This window comes from Nerophis lumbriciformis, linkage group LG33 (assembly GCF_033978685.3).
Source record: "Nerophis lumbriciformis linkage group LG33, RoL_Nlum_v2.1, whole genome shotgun sequence".
NCBI lineage: Eukaryota > Metazoa > Chordata > Actinopteri > Syngnathiformes > Syngnathidae > Nerophis > Nerophis lumbriciformis.
The window spans coordinates 23,610,754-23,631,850 of NC_084580.2; the positions used below are offsets into that span (position 1 = coordinate 23,610,754).

General features: G+C 41.1%; 2 protein-coding genes across 8 annotated transcripts in view; one reads left to right on the forward strand and one right to left on the reverse strand.

The window, feature by feature from the left end:
• LOC133575696 (uncharacterized) overlaps positions 1-21,097 on the forward strand; it is a 459,465-nt gene that overhangs the window by 71,927 nt on the left and 366,441 nt on the right. The window contains exons 2-3 of one of the 6 annotated variants that reach the window (XM_061928459.1): positions 599-781; positions 5,460-6,734. The exons of 4 other annotated variants lie outside the window; for them this stretch is intronic. In XM_061928459.1, the coding sequence (XP_061784443.1) occupies positions 599-781; positions 5,460-6,709 (1,433 nt within the window). In that variant the 3' untranslated portion in view covers positions 6,710-6,734. Of the gene's footprint in view, positions 1-598; positions 782-5,459; positions 6,735-21,097 lie in introns of those variants that run through there. One more of the 6 variants, XM_061928465.2, reaches the window with a different exon arrangement.
• The window catches only part of LOC133575711 (uncharacterized), a 46,649-nt gene continuing 42,100 nt past the window's right edge, over positions 16,549-21,097 (reverse strand). The window contains exon 3 of one of the 2 annotated variants that reach the window (XM_061928496.1): positions 16,549-18,539. In XM_061928496.1, coding sequence (XP_061784480.1) covers positions 17,665-18,539 — 875 coding nt within the window. In that variant the 3' untranslated portion in view covers positions 16,549-17,664. Of the gene's footprint in view, positions 18,828-21,097 lie in introns of both variants that reach the window. The other variant, XM_061928497.1, reaches the window with a different exon arrangement.

Consider the following 21,097-nt stretch of genomic DNA (forward strand, 5'->3'; position numbering starts at 1 on the left):
GCTGACATATGAAGAGGAATCAAAACTAACTGTCATTACCTGTTGCGTGAACTAGGAAGCCAGGGCATAGACTAAATAGCTCTCTGATTAGTGCCCGGGCAACAGGTGAGCGTCCCGAACACTAACCATAGGCAGGTGAATGTAATCTGCCGTCGTGGCAACTGAAACACACAAACTCAAAAGGTGCTGAAAACACAAGTGACTCGAAAACGTAAACAGACTATGATCCGGGCAGCGGATCATAACAACAATTTAGAGATAAAGTTTAGGTGTCATAGACTGTATACAGAACAACATATTTACACACTTTACATCAGTGAGTGTAAAGTTAAGAATGCCTCTATCAATGCTGCCTCATATTTATAAATAACTTTTCAAATTGCCCCCCATCCAATTTCCAAGTCCGTTTTCATACTCACTTTTTAAATAATTTTAGTGGCTGGGACAATAGGAAGTATTTCCCACATTTTTATTGGTTGTTTTGCTACACATTTTAACACAACACACGGAAGAACACAAATAATGTCATTGTGTTAACAGTGTCAGTCCAAAACTATTTCTATTCTCTCTTAATCGTATTTACTTATTTACCCAACAGACGTCCAACAGCCCACCCACATTAAAGAGGAAGAGGAGGAAGTGTGGATCACTCAGCAGGAAGAGTGTCTTCTAGGGCAGGAGGAGGCTGATCTCACCAATTTTCCACTGACTGTTGTCTCTGTGAAGACTGAAGAGCATGAAGACAAACCACCTGAGTCCTCACAGCTTCATCACAGTCCAAGTAAGCACATATCATTTTATTCTCAGGGCATTCAATCCATCACAACTGGACTGTTCACTTTGTCTTAGAAGACGTTTGTCCTCTCATCCAAGTAGGCTTCATCACTTCATGCTCATAGACTTAAAGTCTTAAATCTAATCACTGGAATTTAGAGGGGAACTGCAGTTTTTGGGGGGAAATTTTTACTATTGTTCACAATCATTATAAAAGACATGACGATTGATATATATATATATATATATATATATATATCTTTTAAAATCACATTCTAACTCAAATGTAAATAAAAGTCCACTTGCAATGGAGCCAATGGGAGGTCCTCTATAACCATCGAAAAAGCGCCAACAATACTCCATTTGCATTTTGTGGCTTGAATAGCAAGCAAGTATTAGTGATATTGTTATTATAAGTGCTAACGCAGACAAACTATTTATAGCTTGTGTGTCTATGTTGACATCACCGGCTGGTGAGCTCCTTTCTCACCTCGGTGCTGGTGAAAGATTATTCCAGCTCATGAATCGTGCCTCTCACCTGGATAGTAGAAGGATGAGGACGTACTCTTGACAAGTTGGTACCGTTTGACAGCCAATTTAGACCCGGCAATGGCGAACGACACAAAAAGACGCTTGGCTTCACACCCCTTTATTGTGCGACGATTATGAGTCATTCTTCAGTAAAGTACCTTGCCCAAGGACACAACAGCACTGACTAAGATTGAACCTGGAACCGTCGAGTTGCTGGCACGGCCGCCCAACCAACCAAGCCACGCTGGCCTTTGAATGTATTAAATTCTATCAAAATCTCGTAAAAATCGTAAATACATCCTAGAAATGTCTCAATAATTCAATTTACAATATTTTTTATTTATGAGCTTTCTAATGTAACGTGTTTCTATCTACACTTCTGTTAAAATGTAATAATCACTTATTCTTCTCTTTTGTTAAAATGTAATAACCACTTGTTTTGTTGTTTGATACTTTAGTTTTGGCTGATACTACAAATGTAGGTATCGATCCAGTACCAAGTAGTTACAGGGGCAGTATGGGTTATACCAATGTGGATGCTAATATTTAAATTTTTCAAGATAATTGAATAATTAAATTTTTGTTGGCAATCATAATCAGACAAAAACACAGGATGGTGGTGTTAGAATATCAATTGAATATTTAAATATGGCTCTGAATTAAATCAGTTGGTTTATGCCCTTAAAGTCTTCTTTTTTTACTGAGTTTGTAAACAATAACAAAATCAACAAAATATATATACCGTATTTTCCGCACTATAAGGCGCACCGGATTATTAGCCGCACCTTCAATGAATGGCATATTTCATAACTTTGTCCACCAATAAGCCGCCCCGGACTATAAGCCGCGCCTACGCTGCGCTAAAGGGAATGTCAAAAAAACAGTCAGATAGGTCAGTCAAACTTTAATAATATATTAAAAACCAGCCTTCTAACAACTCTGTTCACTCCCAAAATGTACGCAAATGTGCAATCACAAACATAGTAAAATTCAAAATAGTGCAGAGCAATAGCAACATAATGTTGCTCGAACGTTAATGTCACAACACACAAAATAAACATAGCGCTCACTTTCTGAAGTTATTCTTCATTCGTAAATCCTTCGTCTTCGGTGTCCGAAGTGAAAAGTTGGGCAAATTTACGATCCACTGGCAGATGTTGGCGTCGTCTGGCGCTGCCTCCTTGTCTTAGTGAAGGTGTGTTCGCCTTCTGTCATCCATTGTTCCCACGCAGTTAGCAGTCTAGCTTCGAATGCCCTGTTGACACCAATATCTAGCGGCTGGAGGTCTTTTGTCAATCCACCCGGAATGACGGCGAGTATTGAATTAAGCGCGTAAGCGTGTCTCTCAATGTGCTGTTATGAGCTAGCAAATATAACAACTACACTACCCAGCATGCAACGATAGTTACGAGCATGCGCGGTAGCCCTGAGAAGCGTTGTTGTATGCTGGGAGTTAGAATGTGGTTATGAGCACGCTGTGAGTAAACGTTGAGAACTCAGTTAACACGCCTCGTCTGCATTATTTATAATTAGACAGACAACACACTTAATAGGAGCCATTTTGGGGTCTTTACATAAACACACAAATGGAAATGAAACGTCACATATCCCAGCATGCACCGCGCGCTTCTTCGTCATCCACTGTTCCCACGCAGTAGGCAGTCTAGCTTCGAATGCCCTGTTGACACCAATATCTAGCGGCTGGAGGTCTTTTGTCAATCCACCCGGAATGACGGCGAGTATTGAATTAAGCGCGTAAGCGTGTCTCTTAATGTGCTGTTATGAGCTAGCAAATATAACAACTACACTACCCAGCATGCAACGATAGTGACGAGCATGCGCGGTAGCCCTGAGAAGCGTTGTTGTATGCTGGCAGTTAGAATGTGGTTATGAGCACGCTGTGAGTAAACGTTGAGAACTCAGTTAACACGCCTCGTCTGCATTATTTATAATTAGACAGACAACACACTTAATAGGAGCCATTTTGGGGTCTTTACATAAACACACAAATGGAAATGAAACGTCACATATCCCAGCATGCACCGCGCGCTTCTTCTACGGGGAAAAAAGATGGCGGCTGTTTACCGTAGTTGCGAGACCTAAACTTTATGAAATGAATCTTAATATTTATCCATATATAAAGCGCACCGGGTTATAAGGCGCACTGTCAGCTTTTGAGAAAATTTGTGGTTTTTAGGTGCGCCTTATAGTGCGGAAAATACGGTAATACAAAAACATTATACTGATATTATAATTGGTGTTGTTACTGTCGATTTTTGTATTGATTGGTCCACATTTGTTTAAATTCAAGATCTTTAGCAGGCTTTCTGTGGGTCATTAAAAAGCATTAAAAGTCATTAAATGGACTTTGCCTCAATTATTGTCTTAAATGGTATTAAAAAGCATTAAATACGATGTCCGGAGGCATTAAAATATGCATGCAATCGTAGGCTGGGACCGATATAAATGAAAATAAACTTGTGAAGTGAAGTTAATTATTGTATCTCTGACTAGGGTAGCCGTAATGGGCCGACAATCCATCAAGCGGTGCGGCTTCAAAGTCGTACTAAAACATTTTGACAGATTTTTGAGTGCCGTGTGTAATGTTCTTTATTTTCAATGGAACATTTAAAGTTTTGGTGTTGTTTCCTGGCGTCATATTGCAGTCTACAGGTATCTCTTACGTGTGACTACCATTTACTGGACACACTTATCAATACACCATGTACCAAATAAAATTGCTTCGAGGTCGGTAAGCAAAACCAGAATTATTCCGTACATTAGGCACACCGGGTTATAATGTACTGATTTTTGAGAAAATGAAATTATTTTAAGTGTGCCTTATAGTTCGAACAATACGGTAAATGAAAATAAACCGAATAACCTAATTCTTTCCATCAATACAATGCTACAGTATGTCCGTGTGTTTCCTTCTTGGTCTGTGGATTTTAAACTGGACTAAGAGGTCTCACTCTGTGCATCGCTCTCAGCACCTGAGCATGTTTATTTGACGGTAGACTTACATGAACAAAGTGAGCCTCTTGTCAGTCATTCACAATCTTTGTTTCGGCTACTTGGAATTCTCCTCCACACGTTTTCCTGTGTGCAGTAGTGTTGGCGACACTCACTTTCATGTGATGTGATGTGATGGAACTAGTAATTTTAATACAACGCTGAAGTACAGGCCCCCATATAGCTGCCCGGGATATGTCTGTTATATGATTCTTTAATTTTGGGCCTTTTAGGATCTAACCATTCATCCATTTTCTACCGCTTATTCCCTTCGGGGTCGCTGGAGCCTATTTCAGCTACAATCGGGCGGACAAGTCGCCACCTCATCACAGGGCCACCTTTTAGAATCAGCATGTGTTTGTCCATGTGTGTCAAGGAGGTGAAATTAGGTCTGAAAACCTTTTGACAAGTTGACTTCATGTCTATTTTGGCTTTTCAAAGTGCAGAATACCATCCGCCTTGAACAGCATATTCTACTTTGAAAGTAAACTGGATCATTTCTTTTGTGTTTATGCATGACTTCCTGTCCCACACGAGCAGATTTTAGCTCAATTGAACCGCCTTGTTGTGTCGACCACTAAATATAGAAGCCAGGCGGTGGAAGCTGACACATTGACTTGAAAACAAAAAACGGAACAACCGGTGGAAATCCCCGGTTACACTTACAAACGTTGCTTGGTGACATAAATGAAGAAACCATACTTCGGGTTCAAGGCACGGAGCAAAAGGAAATACACTTTCAACCCACAGCACTCGCAGTGAGTAAACTCCACCACAAGATGGCGTCATAGCAGAGACAACAATACAGAATACAGATTTACACTGTAAACAACCTCATCTTTTCTCCAAGTTTATACATCAGTAACTGACATTACAATCACAGGGGGCGCTGGAGCCTATCCCAGCTGCACTCAGGCAGAAGGGAATTTATGGCAATATAGATTTTAGGCCATATTGCCCATCCCTCGTAAAAAGTGGTCTTCTTTTCCTGTGAATAATGTTGTAAAGAGCAGTGTGTTTGTTTTCAGGCCAATTCATATAATAACTTGTTTTTTTAAGTTCATGTGAACTTACTGAATGCCTCATGTGACTGAGCTAATCTGGACATTTCTCAAGCATGTTTGTCATTTTGTGTCCTGCAGACGTCTGTGAAGAACAACTTCTGCCTGAAAAACAGGAGTGTAGCTTCAGGATGGTGAAGGAGGATCCATCAAAGAGGAAGACCAGGCGCCACAGACCCTCTGGTGTCTCCTTTTCCTCTTTGACACAGACCCTGCCCTGTAAAAAGGAAGAGGAAGACTCACTGACCCCCCACATTAAAGAGGAAGAGGAGGAACACAGCATCAGTCAGCCTAAATGGTTGGAGGAGTTCCCAGTGACTGGTGTGCCTGTGAAGAGTGAAGATGATGAGGTCAAAGGTAAAGGTGAGGAGAAGGGAGGGGCGGAGCCTCCAAGCAGCAGCTCAACACAACACATGACAACAGAAGCTGATGGAGACCACTGTGGAGGATCACAAGCAGACAAGCTCTTAGCTCCACTATCAGATAGTGAGGACACAACGTCACACTCTCCTGACACTGATGATGAAGACTCTAAAGATGATAAGACATGTCACACTGACAACACTCACTTCAAATGTTCTCACTGTGATAAAACCTTTAAATACCTTTGTCAAGTGAAAACACACATGAGAACACACACTGGAGAAAAACCTTTTACCTGTTCAATCTGTAGTAAAGGTTTTGCACAAAGTCACAATTTGAAAGTGCACTTGAGAACACACACTGGTGAAAAACCTTTTATCTGTTCAATCTGTGATAAAGGTTTTGTAGAAAGTCGCAATTTGAAAGTACACATGACAACACACACTGGTGAAAGAACTTTTTCTTGTTCAATCTGTGGTAAATGTTTCGTACGAAGTCACAATTTGAAAGTACACAAGAGAATACACACTGGTGAAAAACCTTTTATCTGTTCAATCTGTGGTAAAGGTTTTGTAGAAAGTAACCAATTGAAACTACACATGAGAGCACACACTGGTGAAAAACCTTTTTCTTGTTCAATCTGTGGCTTATTTTTTACAAGGAAGGAATATTTGAAAGTGCACATGAGAACACACACTGGTGAAAAACCTTTTCCCTGTTCAATCTGTGGTAACGTTTTTACAGAAAGTCAGAGTTTGAAAAGACACAAATTAACGCACACTGGTGGAAAATCACATTCCTGTTCGATCTGCAACAAAAGCTTTTGGCGACGACCAAACCTTGTAGCACACATGAGAACACACACGGGAGAGAAAGTGTTGAGTTGCAGTGTGTGTGGTGAAAGATTCTCTTCTAAGTACCAGTGTAAGAAACACAAGTGTGCTGGTGAGAACAGCAGCAGCAAATGAAACTGCAGGATTTGAAATAAACTATTTTACGTACATAAACATTTTGTTTATATATATATTTATAATACAATTGTGTACTTATTCATAATAGTTTTTTTATAGGTGTTTGAAATATTGATGTCTGACATATTTTTATTTCTTTTTATTTCTTTTTTTTTTAATCAAACCAACAAAGCAATACACAACAATACCATAATAATGCAATTCCAAAACCAAACTCCACCCAGCAACATTCAGAATAGCAATAAACCGAGAAATTGAGAGCAATTGAGGACACACAAACATGACACAATCCATCCATCCATCCATCTTCTTCCGCTTATCCGAGGTCGGGTCGCGGGGGCAGCAGCCTAAGCAGGGAAGCCCAGACTTCCCTCTCCCCAGCCACTTCGTCCAGCTCTTCCTGTGGGACCCCGAGGCGTTCCCAGGCCAGCCGGGAGACATAGTCTTCCCAACGTGTCCTGGGTCTTCCCCGCGGCCTCCTGCCGGTCGGACGTGCCCTAAACACCTCCCTAGAGAGGCGTTCGGGTGGCATCCTGACCAGATGCCCGAACCACCTCATCTGGCTCCTCTCCATGTGGAGGAGCAGCGGCTTTACTTTGAGCTCCCCCCGGATGACAGAGCTTCTCACCCTATCTCTAAGGGAGAGACCCACCACCCGGTGGAGGAAACTAATTTCAGCCGTTTGTACCCGTGATCTTGTCCTTTCGGTCATAACCCAAAGCTCATGACCATAGGTGAGGATGGGAACGTAGATCGACCGGTAAATTGAGAGCTTTGCCTTCCGGCTCAGCTCCTTCTTCACCACAACGGATCGATACAGCGTCCGCATTACTGAATACGCCGCACCGATCCGCCTGTCGATCTCACGATCCACTCTTCCCTCACTCGTGAACAAGACTCCGAGGTACTTGAACTCCTCCACTTGGGGCAAGATCTCCTCCCCAACCCAGAGATGGCACTCCACCCTTTTCCGGGCGAGAACAATGGACTCGGACTTGGAGGTGCTGATTCCCATCCCAGTCGCTTCACACTCGGCTGCGAACCGATCCAGTGAGAGCTGAAGATCCTAGCCAGATGAAGCCATCAGGACCACATTATCCGCAAAAAGCAGAGACCTAATCCTGCAGCCACCAAACCGAAACTCTTCAACGCCTTGACTGCGCCTAGAAATTCTGTCCATAAAAGTTCAGAACAGAATGGGTGACAAAGGGCAGCCTTGGCGGAGTCCAACCCTCACTGGAAACGTGTCCGACTTACTGCCGGCAATGCGGACCAAGCTCTGGCACTGAGCATACAGGGAGCGGACTGCCACAATCAGACAGTCCGATACCCCATACTCTCTGAGCACTCCCCACAGGACTTCCCGAGGGACACGGTCGAATGCCTTCTCCAAGTCCACAAAACACATGTAGACTGGTTGGGCAAACTCCCATGCACCCTCAAGGACCCTGCCGAGAGTATAGAGCTGGTCCACAGTTCCACGACCAGGACGAAAACCACACTGTTCCTCCTGAATCCGAGGTTCGACTATCCGGCGTAGCCTCCTCTCCAGTACACCAGAATAGACCTTACCAGGAAGGCTAAGACACAAAACAATCTAAAATCAATGAGACAAACATGAATATTATCAACAACTTTAACAATATTAATAACAATTTCAACATAGCAGTGATTATAAGTCCCTCATTGACATTATCATTACAGACATTTATTACATTAAAAAAAGAACAATAGTGTCACAGTGACTTACGCTGGCATCACATCTCATAAACTTGACAACACACTGTGTCCAATATTTTACACAAAGATAAGTCATATTTTTGGTTCATTTAATACTAACACATTTAAATAATGGATCCTATATTCCAATATATGACTCATTATTATCTAAAATAAATGCAGTTTTTTCTACTGATATCATCTCCATAGTCCGGTGTGATCAGTAGCATTGAATGCAACTGCAGTTTTACTTAACTCAATATTATTTATTACAAGAAACTACTCAAAGCATTTTTAATACAAGCCTATTTAAATACATCTAAAACAGCTGAACTTTAATTTATGTTTGCCATCTTGTCTTCTGATTCCAAAGCAAGTATTTTTGTCACACTGTAGTCAAACAATGATCATATTCAAACAAATATGATTCCACATTGTCCTATTAGAATCTTGCTGCTCTTGTACATCATTGGGCATATCTTTGTCTGTGACCAGGCTGTCAAGGGTGAATGGACAATCCCAACTCCTGTGAGAGCTTGTGTCAATATCTGATGTTTTTATTCCAAATGGAATGGATGTAGCTGATGGAGAACCGCCCAGATCTGCTGGCATAGTTGGAAAAAAAGCAGCGAAAACGACACGACGGCCAGCGACACGGGAGAAAGCGAGGACGAATTCGGCGATTGCCTTCTAACCAACGATTGGTATGTGTTTGTTTGGCATTAAAGGAAACTAACAACTATGAACTAGGTTTACAGCATATGAAATACATTTGGCAACAACATGCACTTTGAGAGTGCAGACAGCCCAGTTTTCATCAATTAATATATTCTGTAGACATACCCTCATCCGCTCTCTTTACCTGAAAGCTGATCTGTCCAGTTTTGGAGTTGATGTCAGCAGGCCAGGGAAGCTAGGGTCCATATTCTTCTCTTGATCATCTTCGGTGGCATAAGGGACGGTGTGAGCCAAGACATCCAGGGGGTTTAGCTCGCTCGTCTGCGGGAACAAACTGCCGCCATTGCGTGCCGTGCTACCGAGGTCCTTTGTCCCTGAATTGCTCACACACTCCGGCAGATTCAATGGGGGTCTGGCGGCAGATTTCTTTGACTTTATCGTTGGAAATGCATCTGCTTTGAGTGTCGCAGGATATCCACACATTCTTGCCATCTCTGTCGTAGCATAGCTTTCGTCGGGAAAGTGTGCGGAACAAACGACTGACCATTTTCGTCGGCTTTCTCCACACCCTCGTATTTTGAACAAATTTCGTCCAATTTCTTGCCACTTTGGCATCTTTGGGCCAATGGTGCAACTTGAATCCGTCCCTGTTCGTGTTGTTACACCCTCCAACAACACACCGACGAGGCATGATGTCTCCAAGGTACGGAAAACAGTCGAAAAAATGGAAAATAACAGAGCTGATTTGACTCAGTGTTTGAGAAAATGGCGGATTGCGTTGTGACGTCATCGCTCCGAAAGCGAATAATAGAAAGGCGTTTAATTCGCCAAAATTCACCCATTTAGAGTTCGGAAATCGGTTAAAAAAATATATGGTCTTTTTTCTGCAACATCAAGGTATATATTGACGCTTACATTGGTCTGGTGATAATGTTCCCCTTTCAGCTTCAAGTGCGATCGGCACCTTGTTCCTTCGCCTTGTTTTCATGACAGAACGGTTGCTAGCCTTGGAGCAGGAAGGGTTGCTAGCCGTGACTTTGGCGGAGGTGGCCTAGCTGGGGGTTGCGGCTTGGCATGCCGAGGAACCGGTGGTGGTGGCCGGGCCGGAGGTTGCTGCCTTGCTGGGCGCAGCTGAGCCACCCCACTAGCACAGCTCCCGGCCCGAAAACATGATCCGGACCACGGATCATGACACTGTCTTGTTCTCCACTTTTCACTTTTGCATATTCAATATTTCTTTCTACTCTGATGTGCTGTACTTCTGTTTCCTTCTGATGCAGCCCCCATAAGCTGCTGTGTGATTCCCCCCACAGTTACAACACTTGATCTGTTCATGACGTCCACATTGTCCATATTCATGCTCCCCTCCACACCTTCCACATCTCATCTTAGCATGACACACACTACTGTGTGCCCATAGTGTTGGCATTTGAAACAAGGTACTGGGGGTGGGACGTAAGCTCTAGCGTAGAAACTTAAAAACCCTATCATAATTATTTCCGGGAGGACTTCCTGGACAAACTGCACTAGCACAGATTCGCTCTCCGTCTTTTCTCCGTTTCTAAATGCCATCAATCTCTTCATCATTGTGAGAGTTCTCCCTTTTATTTCTCTTTTCAAATCTTCGAAATTTTCTCCTCTTGGGATTCCTGTCATGACTCCTCTTGCCCCCTTTCGTTCTCCCACTTCCATTCTTGTCTTTCAATCAATCAATCAATCAATCAATGTTTATTTATATAGCCCTAAATCACAAGTGTCTCAAAGGGCTGCACAAGCCACAACGACATCCTCGGTACAAAGCCCACATAAGGGCAAGGAAAAACTCACCCCAGTGGGACGTCGATGTGAATGACTATGAGAAACCTTGGAGAGGACCGCATATGTGGGTAACCCCCCCCCCTCTAGGGGAGACCGAAAGCAATGGATGTCGAGTGGGTCTGACATAATATTGTGAGAGTCCAGTCCATAGTGGATCCAACATAATAGTAAGAGTCCAATCCATAGTGGGGCCAGCAGGACACCATCCCGAGCGGAGACGGGTCAGCAGCGCAGAGATGTTCCCAGCCGATGCACAGGCGAGCGGTCCACCCCGGGTCCCGACTCTGGACAGCCAGCACTTCATCCATGGCCACCGGACCTGTGCATTCCCCCCCCCCCCCCTCTCCACAAGGAACAGGGGAGCAGAGGAGAAAAGAAAAGAAACGGCAGATCAACTGGTCTAACAGGGGGGCTATTTAAAGGCTAGAGTATACAAATGAGTTTTAAGATGGGACTTAAATGCTTCTACTTTATTATCTTATTGCACAGCTTTTGCAATCGCATTGCTTTTGTTCTTTTGCTCTCCATTTTTACATTTGATCAAAAGGCTTCCATCCGTCTTCAGTAATGCGGACGCTGTATCGATCCGTTGTGGTGAAGAAGGAGCTGAGCCGGAAGGCAAAGCTCTCAATTTACCGGTCGATCTACGTTCCCATCCTCACCTATGGTCATGAGCGTTGGGTTATGACCGAAAGGACAAGATCACGGGTACGTTTCCAGTGAGGGTTGGACTCCGCCAAGGCTGCCCTTTGTCACCCATTCTGTTCTGAACTTTTATGGACAGAATTTCTAGGCGCAGTCAAGGCGTTGAAGAGTTTCGGTTTGGTGGCTGCAGGATTAGGTCTCTGCTTTTTGCGGATAATGTGGTCCTGATGGCTTCATCTGGCCAGGATCTTCAGCTCTCACTGGATCGGTTCGCAGCCGAGTGTGAAGCGACTGGGATGAGAATCAGCACCTCCAAGTCCGAGTCCATGGTTCTCGCCTGGAAAACGGTGGAGTGCCATCTCCGGGTTGGGGAGGAGACCCTGCCCCAAGTGGAGGAGTTCAAGTACCTCGGAGTCTTGCTCACGAGTGAAGGAAGAGTGGATGGTGAGATTGCCAGGTGGTTCGATGCGGCGTCTTCAGTAATGTGGACGCTGTATCGATCCGTTGTGGTGAAGAAGGAGCTGAGCCGGAAGGCAAAGCTCTCAATTTACCGGTCGATCTACGTTCCCATCCTCACCTATGGTCATGAGCTTTGGGTTATGACCGAAAGGACAAGATCACGGGTACAAGCGGCCCAAATGCGTTTCCTCCGCCGGGTGGCGGGGCTCTCCCTTAGAGATAGGGTGAGAAGCTCTGTCATCCGGGGGGAGCTCAAAGTAAAGCCGCTGCTCCTCCACATCGAGAGGAGCCAGATGAGGTGGTTCGTGCATCTGGTCAGGATGCCACCCGAACGCCTCCCTAGGGAGGTGTTTAGGGCACGTCCGACCGGTAGGAGGCCGCGGGGAAGACCCAGGACACGTTGGGAAGACTATGTCTCCCGGCTGGCCTGGGAACGCCTCGGGGTCCCACAGGAAGAGCTGGACGAAGTGGCTGGGGAGAGGAAAGTCTGGGCTTCCCTGCTTAGGCTGCTGCCCCCGCGACCCGACCTCGGATAAGCGGAAGAAGATGGATGGATGGATGGATGGATGGGCTTCCATCCTTTAGTACTTTGGCCATCTCCACCTCTCCAATGTCCTTCTTGAATCCCTTAACCAGTGTCATCAAACCAGTATCATTCATGTCTTCATCTGACTTAAATTTATATATAATCTTGCAATTATCTACCATAATCTTTTTCCTCCTTTCTACTCCTTCATCTTCTTTGTGCACTCTTTCAACACTCGACTTTCCTTCATGACTCCCTCTGCCCTTCTTTCCTCTCTCCCCTCTAGTCCTATCCATCTCCATACCTTCATCATCCCCTTCAATTTCCTTTTAACCAGCTACCAGAAATCGTTAGCTGGATAATGGAGAGGTTTTGTGAAATAAAAAAAATAAAAAAGAATCGCCTAAAACCAAAAATAAACTAAATATCTTCTGTTCTGTACATCATTGTCCAAGTGGCATTATAAGGCTGGCCTGCCTTGGTTCTCCACCTGGGTCCGGAACTCAAAAATTGTCCCTCTCCTAGCTGGAAGTCACAAAAAAAAGGGAGTAAATTTGCCAAAGTGTCTAGGTGCCTGTCCCGTTAAGAAGGCTGGCCTGCCTTGGTTCTCCACTTGGGTCTGGAACTCAAAAACTGTCCCTCTCCTAGCTGGAAGTCACCCAAAAAAAAGGCGTCCATTTTATTGTCATCTTCCTCTTTATGCCATTTCCTCAAAGTGACAGAAAAACATGATAAAACCTGCCTACCATGTGATTCTACCATGTTGGCAAAATACAAACACACAATATATTTACATATATAACACATAAAACATGGAATTAAAAGTGAACGGTACCCATCCCTACCAGCAAGTGTTGTTGTACTGGAAACTAATTTACAAACACAACTTCATCACACACAATACTCTACTATGGAATTGTTCTTATATTAAAATGAGAAACAAATCCATCTTTGTACAGCAATGGTTTGAAAAAGGCATTTGGTCGCTGATGCACTTATTGACTGATAAAAGTATTATTTTATTAAGTACGACCTGCAAATAAAAATAATTTAAAAATAATTAAAAAGGCTTTCGTTCAAATGATTCTAATTACATCATATTAAGGCTGCAGCTAACGATTATTTTTCTATCGATTAATCTATAGATTATTTTTTTTGATTAATCGGTTAATCTATAGATTATTTTTTCGATTAATCTATAGATTATTTTTCCTTTTACCGATTATTTTTTTTATTTAAAATGAAGATGAAAAAATAAATGTAGGCCAGTTTTTTCAAAAGGCATGGCTTTTATTTACAAAAAAAAGAAAAAAGTATGGCCACTCAGTCAACATTGACAACAACATGACAAAATATTCTGTAACAATGTAAACATTTAAAACTTTTAACATTTAACACAATTAAAAGTAGCTTATTTGCTTTTTAACGTGCAAATACAAAATAAACATACAGTGCAAATCTTAATATTCTGCAATAGTATAAGTATTTCAAAAGTAAAAGTTTTGCTTATTTTGCTTTAAAATGTGCAAAAATAAAGATAAACATCCTATACAAAAAAGTGCGAATTTCCTCGAATTACTGCCGGGTCAAACTCGTTTCGCAAAATAATTAGCGCATGCTTGGCCTTACCGCCGGCTCAGGATTAATGCCGCATCAAACTCGTTTCACAAAATATTAATTTTATTAGCACATGTCTGGAATTTTCGCCGGGTCAAACTCGTTTCGCAAAATAATTCGCATATTTCTAGAACTTCCGCCGGGTCAAACTCGTCACGTCACGAGTGACACTTCACCTGTCATCATTTTCAAAATGGAGGAGGCTGATTTCAATCATTTGAAATGGCATAAAGGGAAGAAGATTAAGAGCTATTCAGTAGGATTTAAGGTCCAAGCTATTGAATATGCTAAAAAGAACAGTGAGCAGCTATGTTTTATTAATATACCGTAGCTCATACTTGCCAACCCTCCCGGATTTTCCGGGAGACTCCCGAAATTCAGCGCCTCTCCCGAAAACCTCCCGGGACAAATTTTCTCCCGAAAATCTCCCGAAATTCAGGCATGCGGACCTGAGTGACGTGTTGACAGCCTGTTCACACGTCCGCTTTCCCACAATAAAAACAGCTAATGATGGAGGGCGAGTTCTTAGTTTCTTATGTGGGTTTATTTTTAGGCAGTTTCATTAACGTCCTCCCAGTGCGGTAACAACACACAACAACAGCAGTCAAGTTTTCGTCTACCGTAAAGCAGTTCGTCTGCCGTAAACAGCAATGTTGTGACACTTTTAAACAGGACAATACTGCCATCTACTGTACATGCATATGTGACCCACCCATAATGTGTCACATTTTTGTATTGATTTATTTATTTTATTTTGTGGTTTGAATTCGTTTTTGGAGCTGTCATTACACATTTATCAGTATTCACATTGGTCAGTAGGGGGCAGTAGGGCGTTTCTTCTCAATTGAATGCTATCACCTGCAGACCGGAAGTGTCTTGTCATTCTGATGAGAGCGACCAGTCTGTGAACAATTGAAACGTCCTGTGTGCTTTTTCCTCCTGTATAACAGGTTAGTTTTGGTGAATCAACTCACTGAATAACATCCATGTGATCTTTATAAGTTTAAGTACACATTCTGATGGTGGAGCCTAACTCTAAAGTGTTTGTGAGTTGTAGTTTGTATTTTTGAATGAATCCAGTGCACAGCTGCAATAATCAATACAAAAAGGCGACGTGAGTGCGCAATGTTTATATAGGAACTTCTGATCCTAATTCAGACTCCCAAATTAGAGCTCCCGTTTTCTTATTGATTTTATAATGTATATTTGTATAATGTGTGTGTTCTGAAATAGTGACAGAGAATAGAACAAGGATGGACAATTCAACCCTTATCTCAACAATGAGTAGATGAGTGTTATGTGTGTGTATATGTGTAAATAAATGAACACTGAAATTCAAGTATTTCTTTTATTTATTTATATATATATATATATATATATATATATATATATATATGTATATGTAATAAAAATAAAAAATATATATAGCTAGAATTCACTGACACTCAAGTATTTCTTATATATATCTTAACCACGCCCCCAACCACGCCCCCGCCCCGCCTCACCCCGACCACGCCCCCCACCCCCATCCCCCACCTCCCGAAATCGCAGGTCTCAAGGTTGGCAAGTATGCCGTAGCTGCGTGTGTCAAATATGAGTCATTAAATGACTCCCGCCTCCTGCTGGTAGAGGGCGCTAGTGATCCTTCTTGCGACTACCGGTACTGCAGAAGACCGGTGCTGCAGAAGAAGACAACAAGCCACAAGAGTGAGCAGCGATCGTTTGCTTGCACTTTTAACATGGAGGATGACATATCTAAAATAAAACAGTTTTCTAAACAGGAGGTAATAGTTAAATGAATATCTCCATCGAGACAGAGAGACTTTTAAAACTGAAGAAAGATAAGGAAGACTTCTAAAAACAAGTTATCGATGCTTTTGTTCAGAAGCAGCTGCTCATGGACTTCATTTATAAGTAAAGGTAAGACAATATTAACGGTTTTTTTTAATTAAATGTGCTTTTCATGATGGTATCCTTACATCACTCAAATTTATAAGCGCAGGCCTAAATTTACCCCACGCCTTTTGGTAAGCGCAGGAGTGAGAAGAGGTTTTAAATTAATTAGCGCCCCGGCGGCTATTCAAGGAAATACGGTATGCGACGCGTCGACGCACAAAAACGGCGTCGACATATTTACGTAATCGATGACGTCGACGCGTCGTTTCAGCCTTACATCATATCATCTTTTTTAATTATTTACTATTTAATCTTTACTGGAAGAAAAAATATATATTCATAACTTGAAAGTTTCCATTCTTTCAAAGGCAAAGGAGTTCATTAAAAAAAACAAAAAACTAAATTGACCACTTAAAATAATTTGTAGGATGTTGTTTTGCAATTAAAGACAACACTTGTTTGTTCTGTGATAGGGAAACAAAATAAACAGTTTATTTTATGAATGTATGCAAAGTAAATCTCTGTGAGATGATGTACAATATTGGCTTTTGCCTGACACTCCAAACTTTGATTGATATTGATATCGTTTTGGGGATGTTAAAAAGAAAAACAACCATACAAAATGTTTAAAACACAATAATGGGAGTTCTTGTTTTATCCACAAATGTAAGTTTGTAAAAACAAAACCATCCTTCCACAAACAATTCAGCCATTTTCTCTCACTTTTTATATTGCATACATATAAAACAATCACAACACAATCATCATATTACAAAAGAGAGTAATAAAGATAATTAATAAAATGGATTATAAAGACCCAACAAATAGCTCATAAAGTCACACATTTTAAAATTGTATAAAAGACAACTGTTCAAATGATGAATAAAGTAAATAATATGAAGTGGTCCAGAAGATGTTTCAGATGTGAACCAGTACATATGTATATCATATAAATATGCTAATCTATGGGATCATTAACAATTACAAATAAAACTATGTAACGCTTCAATATATCAAACACCTATAAAAAAACACTATCATGAATAAGTATAAAATTGTATGATGTATATATATACACATAAAATGTTTATTGTATGTAAAATATGTCTTGTACTGTTTACTCTCACCTTTTCAGGCAAAATGTTCTGCTCAATTTTTAATAAAAGTACTCAATGTTGCTTATTAATGCATGCACTTGACTGACAAAAGCACTAATATAAAATATCTAATCTATAAACGTAGAAGCATATTAAAAAGATTGTTACACAAACAACAATGTCACACATGTTATATGTGCTGATGTTGTTAGAAAGTCCAAATTAAAGTCTTGACAGTTTATTTCAAATCCTGCAGTTTCATTTGCTGCTGCTGTTCTCACCAGCACACTTGTGTTTCTTACTCTGGTACTTAGAAGACAATCTTTCACCACACACACTGCAACTCAACACTTTCTCTCCTGGGTGTGTTCTCATGTGTGCTACAAGGTTTGATCGTTCACAAAAGCTTCTGTTGCAGATTGAACATAAATGTGATTTTTCACCAGTGTGTGTTTTTTCAAACACTGATTTTCTTTACATACTTTGCCACAGATTGTTCAGGAACAAGGTTTTTCACCAGTGTGTGTTCTCATGTGTACTTTCAAATATTGACTTTGTACAAAACTTTTACTACAGATTGAACAGTAATGTGATTTGTCACCAGTGTGTGTTCTAGTGTGTCTTTTCAAATGTTGACTTTCTGTAAAACCCTTACCACAGATTGAACAGGAAAAAGGTTTTTCGCCAGTGTGCGTTCTCGTGTGTACTTTCAAATGATGACCATGTGTAAAACCTTTACCACAGGTTGAACAGGAAAAAGGTTTTTCACCAGTGTGTGTTCTCATGTGTACTTTCAAATATTGACTTTGTGTAAAACCTTTACCACAGGTTGAACAGGACACAGGTTTTTCACCCGTGTGTGTTGTCATGTGTACTTTCAAATTGTTACTTTGTACAAAACCTTTACCACAGATTGAACAGATAAAAGGTTTTTCACCAGTGTGTATTCTCATGTGCACTTTCAAATGGTTACTTAGAATAAAACCTTTACTACAGATTAAACAGATAAAAGGTTTTTCTTCAGTGTGTATTCTCATGTGTACTTTCAAACTCTGACTTCGTGTAAAACATTTACCACATATTGAACAGATAAAAGGTTTTTCTCCGGTGTGTCTTCTCAGGTGTGTTTTCAGATCACTGTGGTATTTAAAGGTTTTGTCGCAGTGAGAACATTTGAGGTGAGTGTTGTCAGTGTGACATGTCTTATCATCTTTAGAGTCTTCATCATCAGTGTCAGGAGAGTGTGACGTTGTGTCCTCACTATCTGATAGTGGAGCTAAGAGCTTGTCTGCTTGTGATCCTCCACAGTGGTCTCCATCAGCTTCTGTTGTCATGTGTTGTGTTGAGCTGCTGCTCTTCTCCTCACTTTCACCTTTGACCTCATCATCTTCACTCTTCACAGGAACACCAGTCACTGGGAAGTCCACCAGTCCTTCAATAGGCTCTCCCTCCTGACTGATGCTGTGTTCCTCCTCTTCATCTTTAATGTGGGGGGTCAGTGAGTCTTCCTCTTCCTTTTTACAGGGCAGGGTCTGTGTCAAAGAGGAAAAGGAGACACCAGAGGGTCTGTGGTGCCTGGTCTTCCTCTTTGATGGATCCTCCTTCACCATCCTGAAGCTACACTCCTGTTTTTCAGGCAGAAGTTGTTCTTCACAGACGTCTGCAGGACACAAAATGACAAACATGCTTGAGAAATGTCCAGATTCAGTCAGTAAGTTTACATGTACTTAAAATAACAAGTTATTATATGAATTGGCCTGAAAACAAACACACTGCTCTTTACAACATTATTCACAGGAAAAGAAGACCACTTTTTACAAGGGGTGGGCAATATGGCCTAAAATCTATATTGCGATAAATTCCCTGCAGCCTGAGTGCAGCTGGGATAGGCTCCAGCGTCCCCTGTGATTTTAATGTCAGTAACTGATGTATAAACTTGGAGAAAAGATTAGCATACCTGCCAACTTTTGAAATCTTAAAAACCTAGTAGCCAGGGTCCAGGACAAAGTCCTGGTGTGGGGTTCTGGCGGGCGAAGCCCCCCGACGCAAAATGATTATTAGCATTCAGACAGGTTAAAATGTTGCTAAAACCATCACGTTTCTATCAGTCACAGTGACTTTTCAAAACAAAAATATTACAGCAAAAATCATATGGGTTGATTGACATGTTTATTCTGTAAGCTAACTTCAATAGTTTGAAATTATTTTGACAGTTAATGCCAGTTATCCTGTCAACCAATAATGTTTGATGTTTTGGTTCGACCACATCCATATTTTTTTGGCGATTTTCGAGTCGGGAAACATTTTCCGAAATAACTGTCCCATGTGATCAGCCAGTGCGATTGGAAGTCCATGCTCAATTATTGCCTCCGTAAATAAAACTTCGGCATTTATCACATCCAAAGAATCTGTTTGGGCGACGAAAAACGTTGAGAGTTTTCCACTTGTATCGCTAGCAACGGCATTAGACTTGTGTTTTTTTGTCCCAACGTGGTCTTTTACATCGCTAATTCCTCCGCGTCCGATCGAAAAATCTTGTCTGCACAAGGTGCAATTCGCGTAGTTTTCACCCTTTTTGGAACGGATAATTATTCCCGGATAGGCTTTTGAATATTCTTCACGGAATGACTGCAGTTTTCTTTTCGGTTTAAGACTCGTATGCGATTTTTCTCCGGCTGATTCCATGATCGTTCGCTCGTTTGGAAACAATGGGCAACTGGTGCCTCGTGCTTGGCAGCGGTGCTATAAATAGCCTCGCGCATGGCATTCGGAATGGCTCGATAGGAAGTTACGGGAAGCAGTGTCGATTGTCATTGTTGTTACGCGATTTCGTGAATAAAACTTAAAAAAAATTTTTTTTTTAATTAATGAAAAAACGTATTTTTTATCACTGAAACCGTAACCCGGAACAGGTTGATGAAAACCGTACTAATTACGGGAAAACCGGAGTAGTTGGCAGGTATGGATTAGGTTGTTTACAGTGTAAATCTGTGAATGACTGACAAGAGGCTCACTTTGTTCATGTAAGTGTACTGTGGAATTAACATGCTCAGGTGCTGAGAGCGATGCACAGAGTGAGACCTCTTAGTCCAGTTTAAAATCCACAGACCAAGAAGGAAACACACGGACATAGCAATGTATTGATGACGGCAAGAATTAAGTTATTAGGTTTATTTTTATTTATATCGGTCCCGGCTTAAGATTGTATGAATATTTTAATGCCTCTGGACATCATATTTAAAGGTGTTTAATACCATTTAAGGCCTTAATTTAGGCAAAGTCCATTTAATGACTTTTAATGTTTTTTAATGACCCACAGAAACTCTGCTAAAGCTCTTAAATTTAAACAAATGTGGACCGATCAATACAAAAATCGACAGTAACAATGCCAAGTATAATATCAGTATAAGGTTGATACAGTGGTTTGACCGCTATGTTGTATTATATATATTTTGTTTGAGTTTGTTATTGTGTACAAACTCAGTAAAAAAAGGAAGACTTTAAGGGCATAAACCAAATGATTTAATTCAGAGCCATATTTAAATATTCAATTGATATTCTAACACCACCATCCTGTGTTTTTGTCTGATTATGATTGCGAACAAAAATGTAATTATTCAATTATCTTGAAAAATATAAATATTAGTATCCGCATTGGTATTGGATCGATACCTACATTTCAGCTCAGTTACAGCTCTTGTTATTACCAAATCTGTGTTATATGTGTTTTATGTTGCACCATTGCACCAAGAAAAATTCCTAGTTTGTGAACCAACACAACTATTCTGATTTTGTAGTATCAGCCAAAACTAAAGTATCAAACAACAAAACAAGTGCTTTTTACATTTTAACAAAAGAGAAGAACAAGTGATTATTACATTTTAACAGAAGTGTAGATAGAAACACGTTACATTAGAAAGTTCCTAAATA